Here is a 23674-nt window from a genome sequence, read left to right as displayed (position 1 = left end):
TCATGATGCCAGGCCCGGGGGAAAGAGCAGGTTGATTCCTTCATGGGTCCGAGCAGAACCCTGTGGGGCCCCGGGGCCCCAGCCGCTCCATGCTATGTTGATGATAAACAAACAGAAGCCCACAGACTCAGCTGTTGACATCAGGTTGGTCCTGATGAAGACGGAGAACCGGGTCAGAGTGGAGATTTAAAGCTTTCTTAATGACTTCAAAGACTTCCTCCTGAAAGGTTTTCATCAGGAAGAGGAAATATTCCCCGTTTATTCCTCCTCTTCCTGTGTTGGACATTAGATAACGGATCTGAAGGTCAAGCCGTCTCCTCTATGGTGCTTGGATTTGATCTTAGATTCTGAGGAGGTTCAGACGTTAGATGTTCTAATGTTCTTATCTTTGCTAATTATCTGATCTTTATCACAATTCCTGAATCCATTTGATTAAGCTCTATTCAGTTAATCTAAAGCATCAGTAAATGTGTTAACAACTCTTAAAAGATCCAGGCTATAGATTCTGCAGATGCTAATGGCTGTTAGCAGGTAGGATCTCCTGTAGAGGTCTGTGTTACAGCTTCTTTAAAGAAGTCCACTCAGCAACGAATAATCAGTGGATCATTATTTATGCCTGAAAATAATACGATCACGGTGATTTCATGAATTTTGAGTTAATTTGTAATAAAATGGAAGCAATAATTTTCGTTGCGATCACTAAGTCTGGGTAACCCCTCCCTCCTGCCATCTTCCAGCAGTGACGTCACGGTGCGGTAAGCCTAGCGCCATTCTCCCCGCTTTCCAAGCTAAATCAATGGGAACTACTAGACACATCTGCAATCAACAACGATTATTGAAGATTTCCAGAGGACTTCACCATTGAAATTCACCAGAGCTATAGTGAAACTGACAATGCCCACGTGCATGGCAGCTGGATGCTGGAATACATCGGGTAAAAGTGGAATAAAAGAGTTATTCCACCTTTCTGATTCCTGATCCTCCACGGACGGGTTGGTCGTTGGATCGCCAACTTGAAGAGGGAGGATTTGCCATCGAACTTCTGGCCAGAGAAAAAACCCGTAATATGTAGCCAACATTTGGAAGAAGAATGTTTTCAAGATGACTTGGATAATAGCGCGTTGTGACAAACACCAGATACAGCACTGGGACTTGATCAACAGCCGATACCGCACCGTGACGTCACAAACCAGTAGGTGGCAGTAGTGTTCTTTGACAAACATGGATGCCTCCAGTAAAGCACATTCACATGAAAATTGCTCTGAATTAAAAACACTGATCATTTATTGAACAGGATGGAATCATTTTAGATTTAAAGAACTTTCAGAAGTTTGAATGATATTTTTCTCCACCCTGCTGCCATCAACACCTTTGTTTATAGATGTTGGAGATTGGCCTGTTTTCCAGTGTGTTCCTGTTTCTCTGGCTGGATGTGCTCTCGTTCTCTGGTGTGGGATTCTACTCGGAGCTCGTCTGCCTGGCTGTGTGTTTCCTGGACGGGGCCGCCTGTGGAGCTGGTTGACAGTTGCCTTTTGTATCTATGCTTCTTTTTCTATGTCTGCTTCCGTCTCCTTGAACCCCAGTGGGCCTCAGCAGATGGCCGCTCACACTGAGCCTGGTTCTGCTGGAGGTTTCTTCCTGTTCAAAGGGAGTTTTTCCTCTCCACTGTTGCTACAAGCATGCTTAGTGTGAGGGATTGCTGAAGAGTCAATGAGTCGATGCAATCAGCTGGGGTTCCTTAGATAGAAAACTTTGAATCAATCTGACTGGATGATCTGGATCTATAAAGTGACCTGAGATGACATGATGTGAATTGGAGCTATAGAAATAAACTGAATAGAATGAACTGGTTAAATCGGTTGATATTAACCTTGTCCAGCATTCAGTCTTCTAGAGTCAGAGCCATACAGACCATCCCTCTATGTCAGGGATGGGCAATTCCAGATCCTGAGGGCCGGTGTGCTGCAACTTTTAGATGAGCCTTTGGTTCATCACACCTGAATCGAGTAATTCAATGACTGAGAGGACTCTGGAGGTACCGAGGAGGAAACTCAGACATTTCATTAAGGTGTGCTGGAACAAAGAGGGATCTAAAAGTTGCAGGACACTGCCCCCAGCAACTGGAATTTGCAACACCTGTTCTATGTGGACCGAACTGTGGTCAGAGGGGTCAGTATTCCAGATGTTTCTGGTAGAAATGGATCATCCAGCCAACAACTCTGGGTTGGGTATGGCCATTGACATCTGGTGAGCGAAGAGGCTGGAAATTAAACCACAGTTGTCCAACTTCAAGATGATTCCCACTGAAAGACATTTTCAGGAAACAGTTCTTGGAGTCTTGTCCTTTGGGGATGCTCTGGCTCCCATTTCTGGCACCATCGTCAAACATTCAATAACGTACCTTCTCCAGAAACAGCGACCATCTTTTCTCACAAAGACAACGGACAAACGCATTTCAAAGGTCCTGTTGATGAAGAGGAGGGTGAAGGCATTGGTGTAAGCCGTCCCCAATAGAGGCTGATGGAGGATTTAGGAAGCATCAATGAGACATCCAGTGATTAGCACTGCTGCCATGCAGCAAGAACGCTACGGGTTTGATTCCCGGTCCAGCGTCTTTCTGCATGGAGTTTGCATGTTCTCCATGAGCATGCATGGGTTCTCTCCAGGTACTCCGGCTTTCTCCCACAGTCCAAAGACATGAGTGTTAGGTTAATTGGCTTCTCTTAATTGTCCTTAGGTGTGAGCGTGTGGGTGTACGGTTGTGTATCTCTATGTTGCTCCATGACAGACTGGCGCATGTCCATGGCGACGCCGCGTCCGGCCCGTAGACTGCTGGAGATAGGCACCGCCCGCACTGCGACCATGACCGGACTAAAGCCTGGACTAAACCAGGTCATCTGCGTGTGTTTAAAATTGTAGGTGACTGTAGACAGTGCAGCAGATAGCATCGCAAGGAGGAGATAAAGGAGGCCTCTGATTGGTCAATTCTACATCCGCTCTACACTATGCGTATTTCCTGTTTGGTACCTAATGGGAGAAACTCTGGCTGTAGCGCCGTCCACAACACCGGGCACACCTCGGACTCTATCCCAGACACCGTGCAGGACGCTAGTTTGTAGCTCTCTACGACGGTCTGTTGGTTTGGACCTGAAGCCAAAACACGCAGCGCCACGGCCAGCCTTTGGGGAACACTCACAGGTGAACTGTGTGTCGTCCGATGTTGGATGAAGGGTTGTAGACCGTAAAAATTCAAAAAATATCTACTGGACTTGGTTTCCAAGATCTGAAGACGTTTCGCCACCTCTCCAGGAAGCTTTCTCAATTCAAATGTCTGGATCCGCAGTGAGTTTGAGTCTTATATAGACGAAGCCTTGTATCGCTTGGAAACATGCAAATGGTAACCGATGTATGGGTCGTTTGGTTCCATCGTTAGCCTGTGATTTCTGAAGCCTGTCTATGATTCTGAGGGTTGGTCGTTAAAGGGTTGTAGACGGCGAACAAGTTCATTAAACCGACACACGGACGCCCACAATCCTAGCTAGTTCGTGATTGTCTCTCTTGCGTTGTGGCGTGGCATAACATAGCGTAGACCACGCTTCAATATTGGGCATAAATCAAAAATATCTGCAACAAACTCACTGCGACACACTGCTGCGGGAGTATACACAACCCTTTAGCGGGAGAAAATGGCTGAATGGATGGGTGTTAGTGCATGGAACAGGACTCACAGGGTGGTCTGGCAATACATGTTAGCTTTATTGGCGTCTTTCAGGAAATAAAAATCCAAGAAAGCTGAAGTACAAGGTCTTTGTTTCCGTTCAGCTACGTCATGTTGGACCTGATGTTCTTGCCGTCTTTCAGAGCTCATGAAACAGCTGGTCCCACTGAGATCTTCAGGGTGCTTCAAAAACGGCGTTATATAAACCAGAGCCGCTCAAACACAAACAGATGTGTCAGATATCAGACAGCGCTCAGAGAGGAGAAGATAAATAAAGAGCAACTTGCAGAGAATTGGTTCTGCTCTGCGGCTTAAACCTCACAAACTCCTGATTTAACCGGCAGCTGCAGCCGGTCCAGATGTGCTGGGTAACAGTAGCTGGGACGTAAAGGAAGGGAGGAGTTACACGCCCAGGGCCGTCGTGACGCGTGCTGCTGGCCGTTTCACACCAACTTCAGAAGATTACCGCAGGAAAGCTGTAAACATTTACAATGGGGGGGGTGGGGGGGGGATCCCTGAAGGAGAAGGAAAACAAACCTGCACTCAGAGATCCACAACAGGTTTTCCACTGCTGCTGTCAAATCAGGTTTTTACCGTAAGAATCTCCTGAAAAACAGCAAAAAAATATCTCTGCAGAGAAAGGAACCAGGAAAGGAAAGAAATATAAGGAAAGTGAGGATGAATGGAGGGCGAGACCCTCAACTGGCTTGAATTAAGAAAATTACAGAGAGGAGCAGGGAGGGCGGCTGATTACAGGGCGACGGTAGCCCCAGTCTAAACCTGAACCTGGACCAGCCCTCAGTCTCCGTTATTTTAGGCTCCATGTGGAACGGCGGCTGGTGCCACCTCACCATTCCTCCGTGCTTTCGTTTAAATAAACCCGTCCTGATTTATTATGCTCACCTTTCAGCCAATCGCAGCTTCTCTAACTACATCTCGCTCCACTTTTAACTCCTTGGTTTTTATGGTTTCCTCTCAAGCAGCCAGACCTTCTTGCATGTTCTATAAGCGACCAGGATCCTGGAATACTTTACCGCTTCTAGATCAGCAGTTCATGAACCTCGGTGAAAATCAACCATCTAACATCTTCTAACCAATTAAAAACCAACGGGGTCTGAATAAAGAAATCATCAACCAGTAACATTTAACACTGAAATAAAATGAGGTGTTTATCCATCTATGTTATACATTAGAACATTTTTCCATTTTATAATCTAAATTGTTTTTTGAAGTAGAGAACAACAATCGTTCAGTTTGGTTTATAGATAATTTCCTGATTCCCATATTTTCTCAAACCCCTGAACTGAGCGTTTCTTTCTTTTTTCTGCCTTAAAGGAATAGTACACCCAAAACATGATTAGCCTTCATTTTCTACTCACCCCCATGCTGAACAACACTCTGGAGTACTTTTTTGATATCTCAAATGCATCTGGAGATCTGGGAGGCTTCTTGCTGTCTGCTGACATTCAAATAATGGAGGTCTATGGCGCCCGAGGCAGAAACGTCCATAAAAGTCCACAAAAAACGTGTCAATATTCCTCCATACTGCTCGTCCAATGTATTCCAAGCGTCCTGAGTGGGTAGCGTCCAGAATTTACTCGAAACGAAGTCATTTAGAATGTTTTTAGAGCATAAACAGTAGTGTATAGGATTTCCTAAAAGCGCGTTCACAACGCTACGGAAACCGGCAGACCAAACCAGATGAAAGTGCGCAGTGAGCTTTAGGCTGCCCTGCAAGGCTTTTAAACCTGGGTTTAACCGGAGACTAAGCCATTCTCAAGCACATATCAAGGTGCTCATTCTGAGCCTGGATCCAGATTTATCGTTGATTCTGTTCATGGTGGAGAATCCTGCTTCACAGCAGCAGGTTGGTAGCCTGGGTGCCATTCCGAACTTAGTCCCGCCCACAACGTTTGAGGTCGGGAAGTTCGGTCTGGCATTGCTCAATAGTAACGCGAGTATGCTCACACAATATCTGGCGATCCAATCAAATTGTCAGGGCGGGCTTTATACGATGATGGACAGATGATCAACAGTAACGTAATCAACCACGTGACCAAAGCGCGCTTGGGTGACAACAACAATGGCTGCCGCTGGAGAGTTGAGGTGAGTAGATTCTGCTATTAGGTCTGTTCTAGAAGATACCGACAGAAAATTAATTTTAAAAGAGGAACAGAGAAACGCGATCAAGGCTTATCTTCTTATTCTAGGCGTCCAACTGCACGCTTTGATTTTTGTGGACAACAACTATGCGTCGCTTAACATACGTCACGCACTCCGTTGCTCTTATTGGTTGTAGGTCTATCCAATTGAGTGCAGAGGCATTTTTTTTCCTGGTTCGTTCGAAACACGCCCCATAATCACAGCTCTATGGAGCAGCATCAGACTCATTCTGACTAGAATTGAGTAGGACTACGTCAGGCTAGCAGGTTGAGCCAAACATCCTCTAAATGTGCAGGGTCATCTTTGAGCACGCCATTTCACTTTTCTTTCACCAGTTCACCGCAGTCGGTTCATCCAGATTACCATCCTGCCTTCAAAGATTATTTCTCTGTGGGAGCCGCTCAGACCCCCCCCATACCGGCGCGGCGCTGTCACTGGGAATCCCTAGCAGCAGCTGCCTATGGCTTGGTTGCCTCTTGGGGGTTTTCCACTACTATTAGTGGCTGGAAGATGTTTTTCACGTTCGTAATCCAAACTGCAGGAACCAGGATTACATAATCATATTTTTCCGGCCGGTTTCTACATTTTAAGTTAATTTAGGCGTTAATAAACTCTTTCATAAGGAGTCTGTCTCCCTGCCAGCTCCCACATCAGCTTCTCTGATGGGTCTTTCCTGGACGGGGCCGCCTGTGCAGCTGGTTGACAGTTGCCTTCTGTATCTATGTTCAATCCAATTCTATTCAGCTTATTTCTATAGCTCCAATTCACATCATGTCATCTCAGGTCACTTTCCAGTTCACTAGATCATCCAGTCAGATTGATTCAAAGTTTTCTATCTAAGGAAAACCAGCTGATTGCATCGACTCATTGACTCTTCAGCAATCCCTCACACTAAGCATGCTTGTAGCGACAGTGGAGAGGAAAAACTCCCTTTGAACAGGAAGAAACCTCCAGCAGAACCAGGCTCAGTGTGAGCGGCCATCTGCTGAGGCCCACTGGGGTTCAAGGAGACAGAAGCAGACATAGAAAAAGAAGCATAGATACAAAAGGCAACTGTCAACCAGCTCCACAGGCGGCCCCGTCCAGGAAACACACAGCCAGGCAGACGAGCTCCGAGCCAGCTCCCATGTCAGAGGATGAAGAGAGCACATCCAGTTAGTCACAGTCAGAGAAACAGGACTACACTGGAAAACAGGCCAAGCTCCAACATCTAGAAACAAAGGTGTTGATGGCAGCAGCACAGCTGATATTTCTCTCCAGGATGGAGTCACAGCCAAACAGCAACAGACCAGATGAAGCTACTATGAGAAAAAGCAGAGAGAGCAGAACGTTAGAGATTGAACTAACAGATTCTGCAGAGTGGGAGAATAGAGCCTGGTTCTGCTGGAGGTTTCTTCCTGTTCAAAGGGAGTTTTTCCTCTCGACTGTCGCTACAAGCATGCTTAGTGTGAGGGATTGCTGAAGAGTCAATGAGTCGATGCAATCAGCTGGGGTTCCTTAGATAGAAAACTTTGAATCAATCTGACTGGATGATCTGGTTGAACTGGAAAGTGACCTGAGATGACATGATGTGAATTGGAGCTATAGAAATAAACTTGTAACCACCCGCGCAAGGATGAAACAAACTCAGTCCTAAAAATATACGTTCTTTATTAAACAAATAGACAGAAAATCCTTTACCTCTCCTTCTACGAAACTGATAGCCTAGGGTAGACAATATAATATTTAAACTCTGACGTTAGTGGATGGCGGACAAACCCGCATAACCAGAACCAGAAAAGTCGCGCACGTATAAGGCTTCACAGCAATCAGGTGAAAAAAACACTACACACGATCAGCACTCGGCACTGCAGACGATCAGATGCAATATAACATTGTCTACCAGCTCACAGCCTCGTGGGAGAGTGAACAAGGAGAAAACAAACAGATCAATGAAAAAAGATTAAAAAAAAACAAAACAGTTAGTCCGCCCTCACAAGTAAACAACGGGACCAAAGACATCAAACAGGGTCGGACTAACTAAAAGAAACAAAACATAAACCTAAGGACAGCAGGAGCAACAAAAAAACATCTCTGTAAACAAACAGAAAACACCAAATTACAAAAATAATACAATCAAAATATTATTTTAATAACTACCTTAAAATCTCAAAAAATACCTGTATCGCGTACACCACCCTCATCTGCCTGTATACACAGCCTGGTCTAAAAAACCTGCAGGGCCTCCTAACAAGGAAAAGAATGATTAAAATTTACATTCGTCATAATAAAAGTTCAATATAAGCACACTCTAAAAACACTCACCCACATTCTTGACAAATCTACGTGTGGAACCCAGATACGTCCTGGCGTCCCATGGAAACTGACACCTTTTAAGAAAGTTTGCAGCTTCCGCTTTTATACTGCTTGGACCACGCCCACCATACCACCTGTAACATCCCTCCCTAACAAAGATCATCGTCGACCCGATGATGTACTATACTGTACACTCAGATAAATCCCCCTGCCAAACTTTACAATGCTGGGTCATTGACCTGCACAGATTGTGGCAGTCTGTATGGATTTGAATGTTGACCAGCTGTTTTCCGAACCGATCTCCGAAGTCCAGAGACCATGGGGGTGTCAGTTTCCTTGGGACCCGGACCTGGAAGCTGTTCAACATCAGACACCTTGTCACTTAGAAGTGAACCATTTACATCATTAAGCAACCCTGGTACAGAATCTACTACCTCAGAAACATGAACAGCATCGTCCTCACTTAACTCGTTCTGTTCCCTTTCTGTACAGACACTGGGAGGAGTGTTATCCTCCCTACTCTTGGGCACACCCCTAAGCTCTGTTCTGTGTAACTGGCGCAGAGGGCCCTCCTGGCCCACAGGGGCTACAGAGTAAACTACACCCGTTGCAGGTGGAGGCCGAACTACTTGGTAAAGGGTAGAATCCCAAAAATCCTGAATTTTGTTCCTCCCTCTGACTGAATGATTCCTGGTAAAAACCAGGTCGCCCTCCTCAAACTCTGATGCCATAGCCTGGCCCTGTTCCCTCTGCCTCTTCTCTGCTCTTTTACTCTCCAGTCTCTTCTGCACAGACTCATAAGCGGATGATAATGACTTTTGGTGTTCCTCCACCCACTCTTCGAGGGGGATATCCGACTCAGGTTCCTCTCTCACTAAAAAATCTACAGGCAACTTCGGATCCCTGCCAAACATTAAAAAATATGGGGTCCTGCCAGTGGACTGGTGCACTGTGGTGTTATAGGCATAAGTTACCTGAGATAAATGACGAGGCCACCTACGCTTTTGCTCAGGAGAAAGGGTTCGCAATAGGTCATGTAGTGTGCGGTTAAACCGCTCACACTGGCCATTACCTTGGGGGTGATAAGGAGTTGTGCGGCTCTTCTCAATATTATACATTTTACAGAGCTGCTGGACAAGACTACTTTCAAAACTTCTGCCCTGATCTGAGTGAATACGACCCGGAGGGCCAAATGGCTGAAACCAATGTTTTACCAAAACCTCAGCAACTGTGCTTGCTCTCTGATCTTTAGTTGCCACGGTTTGAGTAAATTTTGAAAAAACATCGGTCATAACCAAAACATTTTCTTTCCCATCCGTGGAAGGCTCCAATACAGTAAAATCTATGGCCAAAACTTCATGTGGCCGAGATGCTTTGACTGAGCCCATATAGGTCTTCACCTTAGGTTGGAGGGCCTTTGAAAGTACACACCGCTCACAGCTCCTACACCAATTCTCTACATCACTGTACATATTTGGCCAGTAACATCTAGCGCGAACCAACTGGAAAGTTCGTTCTACCCCTTGATGCCCGTGCTCATCATGTAGACGGCGAAGAACCTGCTCCTGTAAACACTGAGGTAACACCAACTGCTCAACCTCCCCGTCCCCATCTGGTTGGTGAATACAACGATAAAGTATTGACTCCTTCTGCCTAAGTCGGCCCCACTGACGAATCAACTCTCTGCAGCCTTTACTAAGCAACTGCCTCTCCTTTGCATCTGGCATAATGCCCTCCCTCCAATACTTAAGAAAATTCCCTATGATGGGATCCTGAGACTGCAGAATGGAGAGATCACCCATATCTAGACCAGGGAGTGTACTCACTTCTGCCTGTACCCCATATAATTCCCTTTCACCCTTAGAAGGGTGATTAAGGCGGGACAGAGCGTCTGCATTTGTGTTTTGAGGGCCAGGACGATACTTTATTTCCAAATCGAATGAAGCCAATTCTGAAGCCCATCTCTGTTCAACAGCACCTAATTTTGCCGTTTTCAAATGGCTTAGAGGATTATTGTCTGTATAGACTGTACACTTATTTCCAAGCAAGTATTCCCTAAACTTTTCTGTGACAGCCCATTTGAGGGCGACCAACTCCAGCTTCATTGAGCTATAGTTATTCATATTACGCTCTGTAGGTTTTAAACTCCTACTCGCAAAAGCAATTGGTCTTAACTTACCCTCATGCTCTTGAGACAGGACTGCGCCCAAACCCCCATGGCTTGCATCTACGTCCAATGTAAATGGTTTCTGAAAGTCTGCATAAGCAAGGACAGGAGTGGTTATAAGAGCAGCTTTCAGTTTAACAAAACTTTCCTCACACTCCGTATCCCAGAACCCAGCAACAGGCTTCTTGGGGGTTTTACCCTTCCTACCAGATGGAAGAAGTTTGGTCACCAGCCGATTCATTGGGCTAGCCATCTTTGAAAACCCAGCAATAAACCTTCTGTAGTAAGACGCAAACCCCAAAAATGATCTCAACTCAGCCAGGTTTTCAGGTCGCTTCCACTCTCTAACTACAGCCACTTTATCTGGATCAGTGGAAACACCTTCAGCCGATACCACATGACCCAGATACTTAACACTTTTCTGGAAGAAATTACATTTAGAAAGTTTGACCTTTAATCCTTGGGCTTCTAGTCGACAAAAGATTTGATCCAGTCTTTGCAGATGTTGTTGCACACTAGAAGAAAAAATAATCAAATCATCTAAATATAGCAAAACAGACTGGTGGCGGCAATCCCCAAAAATACGCTCCATGAGCCGCTGAAATGTACTTGGTGCGTTACACAAACCAAAGGGCATACGGTTGAACTCAAATAAACCGAAAGGAGTGCAAAATGCTGTCTTTGCCTTGTCTTTCTCTGCCATTTCAACTTGGCTATAGCCACTTGCTAAGTCTAAAGTAGAAAACCACTGGGCTCCAGCCAAAGCATCCAAAGACTCGTCTATTCTGGGAAGAGGAAATGCATCCTTCCTGGTTTTTGAATTTAACAACCGATAGTCGACACACATTCGTAAATTACCATCCTTTTTTTGCACCAGAACAATTGGGGAAGAGTATGGACTACTACTCTCCCGAATTATTTGCCTCTGAAGCAACTGTTGAATGTGATTTCTAGCCAATTCATACTGGGAAGGAGGGATCCTACGGTATGGTTGACGCACTGGCCTCTCATCCAGCAAGGGTATTTCATGCTTAATCAAATTTGTGCATCCTACATCCAAATCATTTTGTGCAAAAATACCGCTATATTTTAGCAAAAGAGATTTGGCCTGCTGCCGGTCACCTTCTGTTAAATTTTCAAACTCTGGCAAGTCAAATTGACACTTCTTAGTGGCCTCTTGACTCACAATAAATGCTGTACCACTTTGTGAATCAACAGAAACCTGAGTTTGAGATGGCTCCTCAACAACTTCAGCAGTTTGAACGGTTGCAATTATTCTGCGTGGTGTTAACAGAACATCAGTTGTGCCGACATTAGTAACTGGCACAAATGTCCTTCCCTGCTCTGCCTTCACTAAGGAAGGTGAAACCAACAATCCCTCAGGGAGGCTGGTGTACTCTGGGCCCAGAGGCTCCACCATGAGCTCTATAGCCTGGTGTAAGGATACCTTTGGACAGGTAACAGGGACATACTTAAGACTACCAGCTGGAATACACAGAGGATCCTTACCCTGTACTCTCACTGGGTAGGGTTCTGAAGAGCTGGCCATGGCCTCCATCACCTGGCAATGCCTCAGGATCTTCTTCAGCCCTGGTGGTGCGGATTTAATCTCTGGGGCCCCCCAAAGGTCAGCGCCATATCTCTTTAACAGTTCTTGATAAAGGGGGTTAAACACATTCATGCCCAGAACCCCAGGTACAGCGGTTTTTTTCTGTCTCATGTAAATGTCAGATGGATCTTTCACAATCAACAACCCCCGACGAGGAATCAGCACACCCAAAATATTCAAATCCAGTTCAATATAACCAAGGTACGGGATTGTTAAACCATTTGCAGCTTTTAAACCTAACCACCCACAATCCCTTAGACTCTTATCAGATAAATGAGAAAAGTTTTCATTAAAACAACTCTCAGTTATAGTGGTTACCATGGACCCACTGTCCAATAGACAGGGGACACTGACTCCAGCAAAGTCTATTTCAGCCTCAAAGCACTTACCGACCAGGTTACCAAATTCAGAATCTATGTCATCTGAGCCCATCTGTCCCCCCACCAATGTCTGGCTCTGCACACTGGCGGGCTCTAGTTTCCCGCAGACTTTGATTCATTTTGGTTATCCTCTTTAGCTTCATTCTGAATATTATTCGGGCAGTTTCTTGCAATATGGCCGCTCTGCTCACACCTAAAGCATATAGGTTTTCCATCCGCATTGCGCCTGGGCCTATTGAAGCGGCCCCTTGCTGGAGGTAAACTTTGTGGAGCCAGTGCTTTAACCACCAACTCTAGTTGGGTCTGTTGGGCTTTTAGCAGAGACATCAATTCTAAATATTGAGATGAACCAGTAGTAGCTTCACAAGATACAACAGTTTCATTAGAGACCAAACGAACAGATTTAGACGGAGCACCACACTGAGCCATCCACTTTGTTGCCTCAGCTCGAGCCTCTCGGATTGTCCAGTTAGGATTGGCATTAACCAGGTCTCTCAGTCTTATTTTCAAGGTTTGATCCCTGATTCCATCAATGAATTGATCACGCAAGTCTTTAGAGACAACTCTCGAAACAACTTGAGCATCACTTTTAACAATCATGTCCATTAAGTCCATCAAAGAATGGGAATAATCGATTAAAGACTCACCATCTTGTTGTTTGCGGTTATAAAACCGACGCTGTAATGAGACATGAGAATGCATACATCCATAAACTTCCCTCAAAATGTTAAAAATAGAGTCCATACATTCACGTTGTTGCGGGGGTAAAAATTTAACCTCCGTACGAGCGGCACCCTCCAGATGATCAAACACTATTTGTGCACGCTCCTTCTCTGTACAGCCCCTCGATTCGGCAAAATGCCTTATTCGCTCTATCCACTCCTCCAGAGTCCACGAGTCATTGCTGTTCAAATGTCCAGAAAACACTGGCAGCTTTCGATCCTGCTGCACATATATAATCGGAGCTTGTGGGATTGAAAACGTAGGCCTCCCGCTAGTGGTTCCAGTAGAGGTAGTTGGCGTTTCAGAATCCCCACCAGCTGCTTGCAGCTCTGCCAGCTGACTTTCCAGCTCTCTGATACGCTGTGACATGGCGTGTTTCTCAGAGTCCTCCTCCATGCCTGTCTGCAATGTGCAAGCAGCCAGAAACACCTGCTGCCCCTGCTGTCCTTAAACTACTTCCAAAAAAAAAAAGAGAAAAAAAACTTCAGAAAAAAATAACTTTTCAAAGGAAAGGAACGTACAGTACCAAGCAACGCCAAATGTAACCACCCGCGCAAGGATGAAACAAACTCAGTCCTAAAAATATACGTTCTTTATTAAACAAATAGACAGAAAATCCTTTACCTCTCCTTCTACGAAACTGATAGCCTAGGGTAGACAATATAATATTTAAACTCTGACGTTAGTGGATGGCGGACAAACCCGCATAACCAGAACCAGAAAAGTCGCGCACGTATAAGGCTTCACAGCAATCAGGTGAAAAAAACACTACACACGATCAGCACTCGGCACTGCAGACGATCAGATGCAATATAACATTGTCTACCAGCTCACAGCCTCGTGGGAGAGTGAACAAGGAGAAAACAAACAGATCAATGAAAAAAGATTAAAAAAAAACAAAACAGTTAGTCCGCCCTCACAAGTAAACAACGGGACCAAAGACATCAAACAGGGTCGGACTAACTAAAAGAAACAAAACATAAACCTAAGGACAGCAGGAGCAACAAAAAAACATCTCTGTAAACAAACAGAAAACACCAAATTACAAAAATAATACAATCAAAATATTATTTTAATAACTACCTTAAAATCTCAAAAAATACCTGTATCGCGTACACCACCCTCATCTGCCTGTATACACAGCCTGGTCTAAAAAACCTGCAGGGCCTCCTAACAAGGAAAAGAATGATTAAAATTTACATTCGTCATAATAAAAGTTCAATATAAGCACACTCTAAAAACACTCACCCACATTCTTGACAAATCTACGTGTGGAACCCAGATACGTCCTGGCGTCCCATGGAAACTGACACCTTTTAAGAAAGTTTGCAGCTTCCGCTTTTATACTGCTTGGACCACGCCCACCATACCACCTGTAACAAACTGAATAGAATTAATGTGGCCTGTAGGAAATCTGTGTTTCTATGTTCGCTGTGTTTTTATTTGATTTTTTTTTAGTTTAACTAAACCTTTTCTCTGATGCCGTGAAAGATCATGTTTGAATGATTGGGTTGTTGATAGTCTGGGTCTCTGACTGGTTTACTCCCAGTCTGTGGCTCCTGGTTTAGTCTGGGGCCCTTAGTTCAGCTCAGGGGCCTCTTTCTTAAACCAGAGCTCCAGACTCTCTTCTCTTTATCAAATCAATGTTTGCAGGTTAAACTCCTGAGGTGATAAAGTCTGAATCTCCAGCACCTCCTGCTTTCTCTCCACCTTTACCCCCCCCCCACCCATCCCCTCCCCCCTCAGTGTTTTACATGCAGCTCCCCCCCTCTCTCCCCCCGAGTGTCTCTCCGTCTCCACATCTGGATCAGGGAGGAGGAAAAACAGCAGATTAAGGAGCTGGACTCAACCAAGTAGTAGATGTTTGGGGGGAGGGGTTATTGCACGTGCACGCGCTTTACTCATTGACACGATCTATCAGGCGTGCACGCGGTCTCCTCGGATCGCGCTCTGATGTGATTAAAGAGTTTTCATTGGTTTAGGTGGCGGTGTGTGCACGCGCTCCCCCCCCCCGGACGGATTGATGGTGGTACGGTCCACTTTGGGAAAGGGGGGGCAGGAGGAGCAGAGAGCCGAGCCGAACCAAGCTGAGCCGATGCAGGCTGGAGGAGCGCCGTGGCTCTGAACCCCAAGGCTGGATTATTATTCCTTCGGTTCCAGATTATTACGGTCCGGACCCCCCCTCCCCCCCCAGGTTGGAGCTCCGCAGCAGCAGGAGGAGAGGCGCGTGGCTCTTTGGATTTAAATACCTGATTGGACTTTTCTGCGCGTGCTCGTGCAGGTAGGTCCGCGCGGCGGGGGGGTCCGGATGCTGTCCGGGTTCGGGCTGGATGGGGATCAGGTTCAGGGGCTCGGCGGTGTGGGGGGGTGGGTGTTTGGGGGGGAAAACGCCTCGCGCAGTTTCTGCTCTGTGGAAATTTTCCCCCTTTTCCCACCGTTTTCCTGGGGGAGGGGGGAGTGATGCTACCCCCCTCCCACGGTGGGTTCAGAACCACGGGGTTCGGTTCTTTCAGGGTGAGCGTGTTTTTCATTTGGGGGGGGCTCCAGACGCTGATCCATTAAGGAAGAACAAAGAGGGGGGGTCAGGAGGACGGTCCGACCCGCAGCAGAACCGGATCGAACGTATCCGAACCGCCTGGTCCGGGTGGGTCTGCCCTCTGAGCCCAGGTCCACGCGCCACGCGCGGGTTCTGGTTCCGATCAGCGCGTCCCTCCATGTCCGGATCTGATCGATGCCTCATCAGGGAATCGATTCGGATCGATGATCCGGATCGATCAAGAATGATCCGGATCAGTTTTAATCAATCAACAGGAAGTAGTTCAGTAATATATTCAGCATGAAAGTGAACCGTTCAGTGATTCGGTCAGGGAACCGAGTCCAGATCAGAGTCCGATTCCACTGATTGATCCTGATGGGATTAGAGACACTGAAAAAACAACCAAAAAATGAGTCAGAATGGCTGAAATTAAGATTATTTCCCCTTAATTTCAGCAGGTTCATGAGATAATCTACCAATGGAACGAGCAGTTTTACTCTTAAAATGAGTATAAAATTAGATAATTAGATATTATGCACATTAAATAAGAGACTGCAGTTGTTTTTTCTTATTTTAATTGTAAATGTTCTGATTCCATTGGTAACATGTATCAATCATATTCTCTTATTTAAAGAAAAATAACTTAGATTTCCAATTCTTGCAGTGCAGGATCAATAATTGGATCAATAATCGGCTCCATGAATCATCATCAGAGGAGGAAGACCTCCAGCTCTTCCTCCTCCAGCTTCCCATCAGACCTGTTTGGTTGGGATCCATAACCAGTTGCTACCAGAATATTCTGGGAGGCCCGTTAATCAAAGGTTTAGATTCCTTTGTGATTTTAGTTCTTCACATTAAAACAGTTTAAACTTAACTGCATCATCAGCTGATGAACGAACCAGTTGAACCAGTTAACGGTCCATCCTGCAGGAGGATCTGCTGCTTCTAACCTCAGAGCAGAACCTTCAGGCCGGCTCTGGGTCCTGGGCCCTTAAAGGAGGCGATGAGTTCATTAATGTTTTTCTAAAGTGGTCTCCTCCACTGCGTTGGGCTTTAATGCTGCACGTGTTGCAGCGGTTTTGGGGACCTGACGGCGGCATTCAGGACGGGAACGTGTTGGAAATATAAAGAGGAGCGTCTGAGAGGGCGAGCTGTGAATGCAGGTTGCTTAATCTTCTGATTATGGATCCAAACGCTGCATATCTGCATACCTGATGCTGCAGCTGGTAGGGCTAGAACAACCAGAACCTTCAGCATATGACCGACGGCGTACCTGCAGAGCTACTACAGCTCAGCCCAGGGCGCCGTCCTCCCCTCCCTGTGGGACTCAGGCAGCCATGGGGGGGGGGTTAAAGTGAACCCACCTCTGTTATCGCTGACACCGGCTTTCAGAGCGGGTGTGAAGCGGAAGAAGCTGCCATCGTCAAGACGACCGTCCTGTTATCACCCGATTAATCTCCACGATCATTTCAGGTCATGTGGTTCCACGCCTCCGCAGGATGTGGTTCGCTCAGGGAGGGGGTGAAGGGCCGCATCTTATCGCTGAAATCATGATGTGTGGAACCTTCGTCACACGTGAACACGATGCTTTCATAAGGGTCCTGCTCTTTAGATGTCCATAAAACATGAAAATAGAAGTGATTTGACCTTTTCTTGCTGAAAAACAAAGTTTGCTTTTAAAAACCCATACCTTCCAGGGACGTAAACAATGAAGCCATTTAGGATGAATCGTCCATTAATGGTTTATTTGATCAAAACTTGTTCCATCCGTTAATTTGTTGTTGTTGTGTTGCCGTCATCCACTGAAGCAGAGGTCTTCAACAGGGGGTCCGTGACCCCTAGGGGGTCCACGGAGGTACTGCATGGGGGTCGTGAAAGTTTTGGTTGATTAAACAATTTTTTTTTATATTCCCTTCCTGCAATTTTTTCCACTAATTGAAATGTCTTTAAATCCACATTAACATGAATTCAACAGACTGTAGTAAACAGATAAATGGACTCAAGCTGGACACCGTTTCCATCAACCAGGAAGCAGAAATACTTTAATAATCCCAGGGAGGGATTACTTTAGTTACATTATTCCATCTGTAATAGAGTGACTATAGGACCAGTTTGATAGAACACTATTTCTCACCATATATATAATTAGGGGGGTCCCCGCTCCATCGCCATCAGTTTGGGGTCCTTGGCCCGGAAAACATTGACGACCCCTGCACTAGAGGGCGCTGCAGGAAGTAATTCCAGAGCAGAACAATGAATGGATGCAGAGTCCACCGTAGGAACCAGATCTGCTCAGGCCCTGTTCATACCAGTGACGTTACGCCACATATTTGGCCAAACGTCGCCACAGGATCGGCGTCATGTACTCATTGCTAGTTAAAAGCCTGGCCGTGAAACACCCCCTCATACACTTCTAATGAAGATCTATCCGAATTTTTCCAGGTATTGTTCCCAGAACTAGCCAAATGTTTCAACTGTGAAAATAGCATAGTTATGACTCAATGCTAACAGAATCCAATACTCTAGTGCTACGTTCAGATCGCACACAGCAGGAGCAGCAGAAACGCGCCTGCTGCTGCATTTTAGATGCTTGTACCAGTTTTAGGGATGCACGATATAATCGGCCCCCTATCGGTATCGGCCTTAAAACTGAATATCGGACATCGGCCACCCCACCGATATTTAACCCGATATTTGATCAGCTTCTGAGTTTCTAAAGTCTAAAAAAAAAAAAAATACTACTTCTTCTTCTTCCTCAAAAACTTCTTTTTTACAGACTTAAAAACTTCTAAAGACGAGGGAAAAAATATTGATCCATTAAAATATCCCAATATCTTCATATGCTGATATATTGCCATTTAAAAACACCATATCAATCTCTTTTACTAATGAAATATTGCTATATGTCATCGTTATGCTACGAAATCCCCCGAAAATTCACCAAATGTTGCCATATTTTTATATGTTGATATATTGACGCGGTATCGATCTATTTTACTAACAAAATCTCACAAGAATTTGCAAAATATCACGAGAGTTTGTAACAGAACGATGAAATTTCACCAGATTTTGAAAGTAAAATAGATCGATACCGCGTTTTAAAAAAATCTATTTGATATCAGCATATGAAAATATATTTGAGTATATTATTTTTCAAAGTGTCAGAAATGGATAAAAAAACTGCTATTTTCAATGACTACTTATTTTTGTCCGGCTTTAACATCGGTATCGATATCGGTTATCGGCTACATGAGTTTTAAAATATCGGCATATCGGATATCGGCCAAAATCCCAATATCGTGCATCCCTAACCAGTTTAGTTCTGACGTGCGGCTCAAGCATCTTTGCTGCTCCAGCTGCGCAGCCTAAAAGTGGGTCTGATGCGTGGTGGGCGGAGCTACCCTATCCTTTCTCTGCCTGGAACAATGGCGGCTATATTAGCTGTGATCAGCGGGTAGAAAGTAGTTAGAATCTATGTTGAAGTGAGAAAGTCCTCCTGAAAACATGGTCTGTGCAGTCAGTTCATCCAGATTACCATCCTGCCTTCAAAGAGCCGCTCAGACGCCCACATACCGGCGCTGCGCTGTCACTGGGAATCCCCAGCAGCAGCTGCCTCAGGCCCGCTCACCTCTTCGCGGTTTTCCGCTACTCTTTGTGGCTGAAGGCGTTTTTCATGAACGTAATCCAAACTGCAGGCACCAGGATACTAAAATCAAACATATTTATCTGGCAGGTTTGCACATTTGAAGTTAATTTAGGCGTTAAACTGTTTCAGAGGAGTGATCATAGCGCTCTGCATCAGCAGTGCTGTGTCTGACTCCCTGCCAGCTCCCAGATCAGCTTCTCTCATTGGTTGATGCGGCGCATCCAGCAGCTAGTTACATTTTTCCAATTCCAGCAGCTGCTGCTTGTGAAGCGCATTGCGCGCCTCAGATGCTCAGAAGCTGATGAGTCGCTGCTCTAAAAGCGCTGCAGGACCTTTTGCTGCACCTTGATGCAGGTCAACCATTGACTTTGCATGGAAACCTGTAGCTTCTGCTGCTAGCGGTCTGAACGTAGCATTAGAAAGAGGAACAGGGTCAAATCAATTGAACTGAAAATGTTGAGTCAGAACGGGAATGGAAAGCAAACCAGACAGATGCATTCGTTTTCTAAAAGAATGAATCATTAGTAGCGTTTCTACCATAAACTGTACTTTTTGACATTCAGTGTCATTTTTCTAGAATGAGTTTTTGTTTTCACTTTTTTCAAATCTTTCCTGTTATGTTCAACTTTATTTTTAGTGCTACGTCTTAAAATCTTCTTAAGGAAGTTTAGAATACATGTAAAATTATTTGAAAGAGTTTTAAAAAGCATTAAATAAGAGTTACCTATTTCTGTATAAACCTTGGATCAGATCATGACCTTCATGGAGCAGAGTTCTAACGTTCCTCTGAGAGCAACCAGAACCACCGGTTTAAAAACTCTAACAGAACAAAGTCTCTGATTGGTGGATTAGACTAAAAACAGAGAGCTAGCTCACAGTTAGCATCCGCTACATTGGAAGGAAGCTAAACAGTCTGACAGCATGTTGGAGCGACATACCCTGTCTGGTAATGATAGATCTACGTCTATGTTGATTGGAAATCAGAAGTTTCACAGATATTATTTTTCTTTTTTATTCCGTTACTTAAAAGGTTCTTATTTTTAATCTATAAGTTGATAAATGAGTTAATATTTGTTTATTTTCAATATTTAATACAAATGGCAAAATAAATTGGTAAAATATGTTCTTTTTTTTTTATTTGGCATATTGTAAAAAATATTTAACCTAAAGATGATGAAAAGATCAAATAATCATCGATTAAGATCATCAATAGATGAATTTATTAATAGATGACTCATCCTTAAAAGCTGATCTGGGAGGAACAGATTTAAGTTGTTATAGAGCGGGTCACAGCTGGATCCCCCCCCCCCCATCAGGTGCTTTAGGTTCTGGTGGTTCTGGTGGATCTCAGCATCTAGCAGACGGTTCGCTGCAGGTCAGGCTCCTGGTTCTGTGCTCAGTTGATCCCGGTTTCTTCAGGGTCAGATTCTGGGTGTTAGTTTGGCTTTTGGGGGGTAATTTAACCCGCAACCTGTGTTGCCTGTGAGCCTAGCTAATGCAGGGGGGGTCTGGTCTGTCTTCTGGGTTAGAATGTCTGGGTGTGACGCTGGACCAATGCAGAAGGGGACCTGCAATGCATGCTGGGAAGTGTCTGTTTAGGCTGGAACAAGAAGCTTTTCTGCCTCACCTGCTGCAGACCTTTCACAATAAAAGTCTTCCTGCTGGTTCTGTGTGAATCTGGGTTCCTGGTTCTAGAGTTTTTTGTCCTCTCATTGGTTCTGTTTAGACTCCTACTTTAGTTCCAGTGGGTTGATCAGAACCTTCAGCAGCGTTCCTCCTCCCCCTGATCTGAGGTAAATGGACAGGCTGCTTTCTGTGGACCCGTTCTCTGAAGCTGCGACTGTTTGCGGTTCTGAATGCAGGAACATCTGCGCTCTGAGCTGAACTTGCAGTGAACTGTTGCAGCGTTCTGCACGGCTCTGCAGCTGCACGTGTTTTATTCCTCAGAGCGCGGGCTCGCCTCCCTGCTCGAACCCTGCAGAGCGTGCGGTACGGCCGTGCAGCTGGCGGGCCAAAGGAATGCTCCCTGGACCGCCGGGCTCGGCTCGGCTCGGTCCGGCTGCTCCTCCTCAGGGTGAAGCCCAGCTGGGAGGAACCCGATGCTCCTCAGGAATCTCCTTCCATTCTCCTTATTTACCAGCTTCTCCTCTCCTGGCTGCTATTTTGGAGCCCGGTCTTACTGTATCTGCTGGCGCTGTGGGCCCGGCGCTGAAAGCTGACTCTTAAACACTCGCTGTGGAGACGGCAGCGGTTGCTAAGATACACCACATTAAAAGAGACATTTAAAACAGAAAACTGGCAAAGATCAGAGCTGCAGGGAAGTGGGTCCAACAGAGACCAGAACTGGTTCTGCTTTTCTCCTCTGCCTCATCCTTCCTGTAACCAGGCCAACGGTCTGCAGTCTGCACCATGAGCTGGACCCCGTAGGACTCCAACCAGTCAGAACCAGAACCCAACTGGGTTTACCTGATGGTCAATAGTGTGAGGTTTAATCAGAGGGTTCTGTCGGGTCGAAGCTGTTCTTCTGAAGCCGAGGTCCGAGAATCTGAACAGTTCTACATAGTTCTGGTTCTGGATCGTCTTTCTGAGATCCAGTAGTATCCAGGAAGCTTCAGAACTTCAGCCCGGTCCAGAAGTGGTTCAAGGATTAGAGGTTTATGGCTGCTGAGCCGCTGACTGACTCCTCCCCCTGATCGTCTCCACCTTAAATAGGGAAATTAAGAGGTTTGAGAGAAGCGTGAAGGAAGCATCTATGTTAGGAAAGAAAAATCAACCTTAAAGCGGGGGGGGGACTAAGATTTAAGCTTTCAAAAACCTCCAATGCAGCATGGAGTTTATTTCTTCCCGCTATCATCGCAGACCCAACCCCTTTACAGGAGAACAGAAGACCTCGCCTGTTCAGCCAGGCCAACTATTCCCTTTAACGACCCCCCCCCTTTCAGAGACAGACGCTCTGTTTGAAATCCTGGGACGCGTCCTCAGAAGGACAGATTCGAAGGCCGATTACGTCATAGCGCGGCGCCGAGGTCTGGTCGGATTACAAGACTCCTCGTTATGCCGCCTTAAAATGCGTCCTTCTTTTTCCCCGATTTGAAGGACGGGTCTGATGTATCCTCGGTATTCTTGGATATCCCAGGATTCATTGCGAGACCAAGCAAGCTGTGATCAGAGGAAAGGTTACTTGGCGCCGAACAGTGGTGAAAATTGGAAGTGCAGTTTAATATAATCCAGTCAGTGAATAGTTAATGGTTATAGAGTCAGATATGTGGCGGTAATGTTTGCTTTATCTAAAGGTTTTTATCCGTTACTGTGTAAATGGGTTTGGCTGTAATTTAAGGACAGATTCTAATAGATCTGCAGGGTGGGGACTATAAATCTGATAGGAGTTTAATTTTTTTTATTGCTGTTTCGCACAATATGCTTAACTAAGAATTTTTTGTTGTTGAATATTAGAGATTTTGCAGATATATTTTTATAGATACTGTTTAGATTTACATCTTTCTACCCCTTTTATAGAATAGAAAATCCCTTTATTGTCCCACAATGGGCAAATTATCAGCAGCAGAAAGATGATTGAAAATGTATAAGAATAACATAATAGTGAAGAGTTGGTTGGAACCTTTATTCCACTCTGGATTCTTGTGAGTCTTTGTTCACTTTATAATAATAAGTAAATAAATAAACAAACAAACAGTTTTGAAAACTTCGGTATTCATTCCTTTCCTGCTTTGAGTGTCAACTTTCACGGTTGCTAAGCAACAGAGCTTATGGCGGTAGAACCCGCCGAAGGGTAGACCTGTTCGAATTCACAGCCAAAATTCTTCCGGTCTCCTTATTTTCAAGGACTTGGAAGGATGCAGCCCAGGTTTTCGAACATAGACAGACAGGTATGGAGCCTTGCAGGCTAACAAGGAAGCCAAACGACCCCCAAGACGTTTCTCTTCCCATCCAGGAAGCTTTTTCAATTCAAACTTTGGAGTGGGGGTCCTTTGTTACCCTGTTATTCCTGCCTATCTATGTCCCTTTTGCTGCGCCTTGAAGCGTCAACCATTGACGTTGCATGTAAACCTTCTGCTTGCGGTCTGAACGTAGCGTGAGGTCAGAGGTCAGGTCAGTCAGAAAGCCCACATTTCCAGATCTGTGTGAGCGATTCTGGTAAACCACACGCTTGTTCTGATGGCGGGAATGAAATCCTCTGCGGTTTAGGAAGCAGACGGCCTTTTTAGCTCCATTAGTTTCATTCATTAACGATCCGAAGCAGGACAGGTAAAGGTGAAAGACGTCCTCCTTTTATTCTGCTCTAATGGGATTAGAACTTTCATCAGTTCACCTACATTAAGACCTTCTTTTTATCAGTGTTTAGCCTGTTGTTCTGCCTGGAGCTGTTATTTCACACTCTTTAGTCCGGGATTTATGCCTATTTTCCAAAGATAAAGG

At 45.3% G+C, this 23674-nt stretch overlaps 3 protein-coding genes across 4 annotated transcripts in view; 1 reads left to right on the top strand and 2 right to left on the bottom strand.

The window, feature by feature from the left end:
• Positions 1 to 12024, bottom strand: LOC119773980. Its single transcript, XM_038271225.1, has 7 exons — positions 11866 to 12024; positions 11717 to 11790; positions 10497 to 10621; positions 10356 to 10433; positions 8473 to 9788; positions 2402 to 2517; positions 1 to 151 (listed from the first exon to the last, which is right to left on the bottom strand). The coding sequence occupies exons 1-7, from the start codon at positions 12022 to 12024 to the stop codon at positions 1 to 3; spliced, it is 2019 nt and encodes a 672-aa protein (XP_038127153.1).
• LOC119773977 lies at positions 11755 to 14230 on the bottom strand. Of its 2 annotated transcripts, none has more exons than XM_038271220.1 (2): positions 14159 to 14230; positions 11755 to 13507 (listed from the first exon to the last, which is right to left on the bottom strand). In XM_038271220.1, exon 2 carries the CDS (start codon positions 13449 to 13451, stop codon positions 12426 to 12428), a length of 1026 nt encoding a protein of 341 aa, XP_038127148.1. In that variant the 5' UTR covers positions 13452 to 13507; positions 14159 to 14230; the 3' UTR covers positions 11755 to 12425. The 2 variants fall into 2 exon arrangements, with proteins under 2 accessions (XP_038127148.1, XP_038127149.1); XM_038271221.1 differs by lacking the exon at positions 14159 to 14230 and adding an exon at positions 14041 to 14068.
• Positions 14231 to 15084: 854 nt separating this feature from the next.
• The window catches only part of plxna3 (plexin A3), a 126894-nt gene continuing 118304 nt past the window's right edge, over positions 15085 to 23674 (top strand). The window contains exon 1 of the mRNA XM_038271217.1: positions 15085 to 15336. The gene's annotated coding sequence lies outside the window, so the exon portion shown is untranslated. The remainder of the gene's footprint in view (positions 15337 to 23674) is intronic.

Source organism: Cyprinodon tularosa, unplaced genomic scaffold (genome assembly GCF_016077235.1).
Source record: "Cyprinodon tularosa strain WSP-4 unplaced genomic scaffold, ASM1607723v1 ctg796, whole genome shotgun sequence".
Taxonomy (NCBI): domain Eukaryota; kingdom Metazoa; phylum Chordata; class Actinopteri; order Cyprinodontiformes; family Cyprinodontidae; genus Cyprinodon; species Cyprinodon tularosa.
This window is presented reverse-complemented; position numbering and strand designations above follow the sequence as displayed.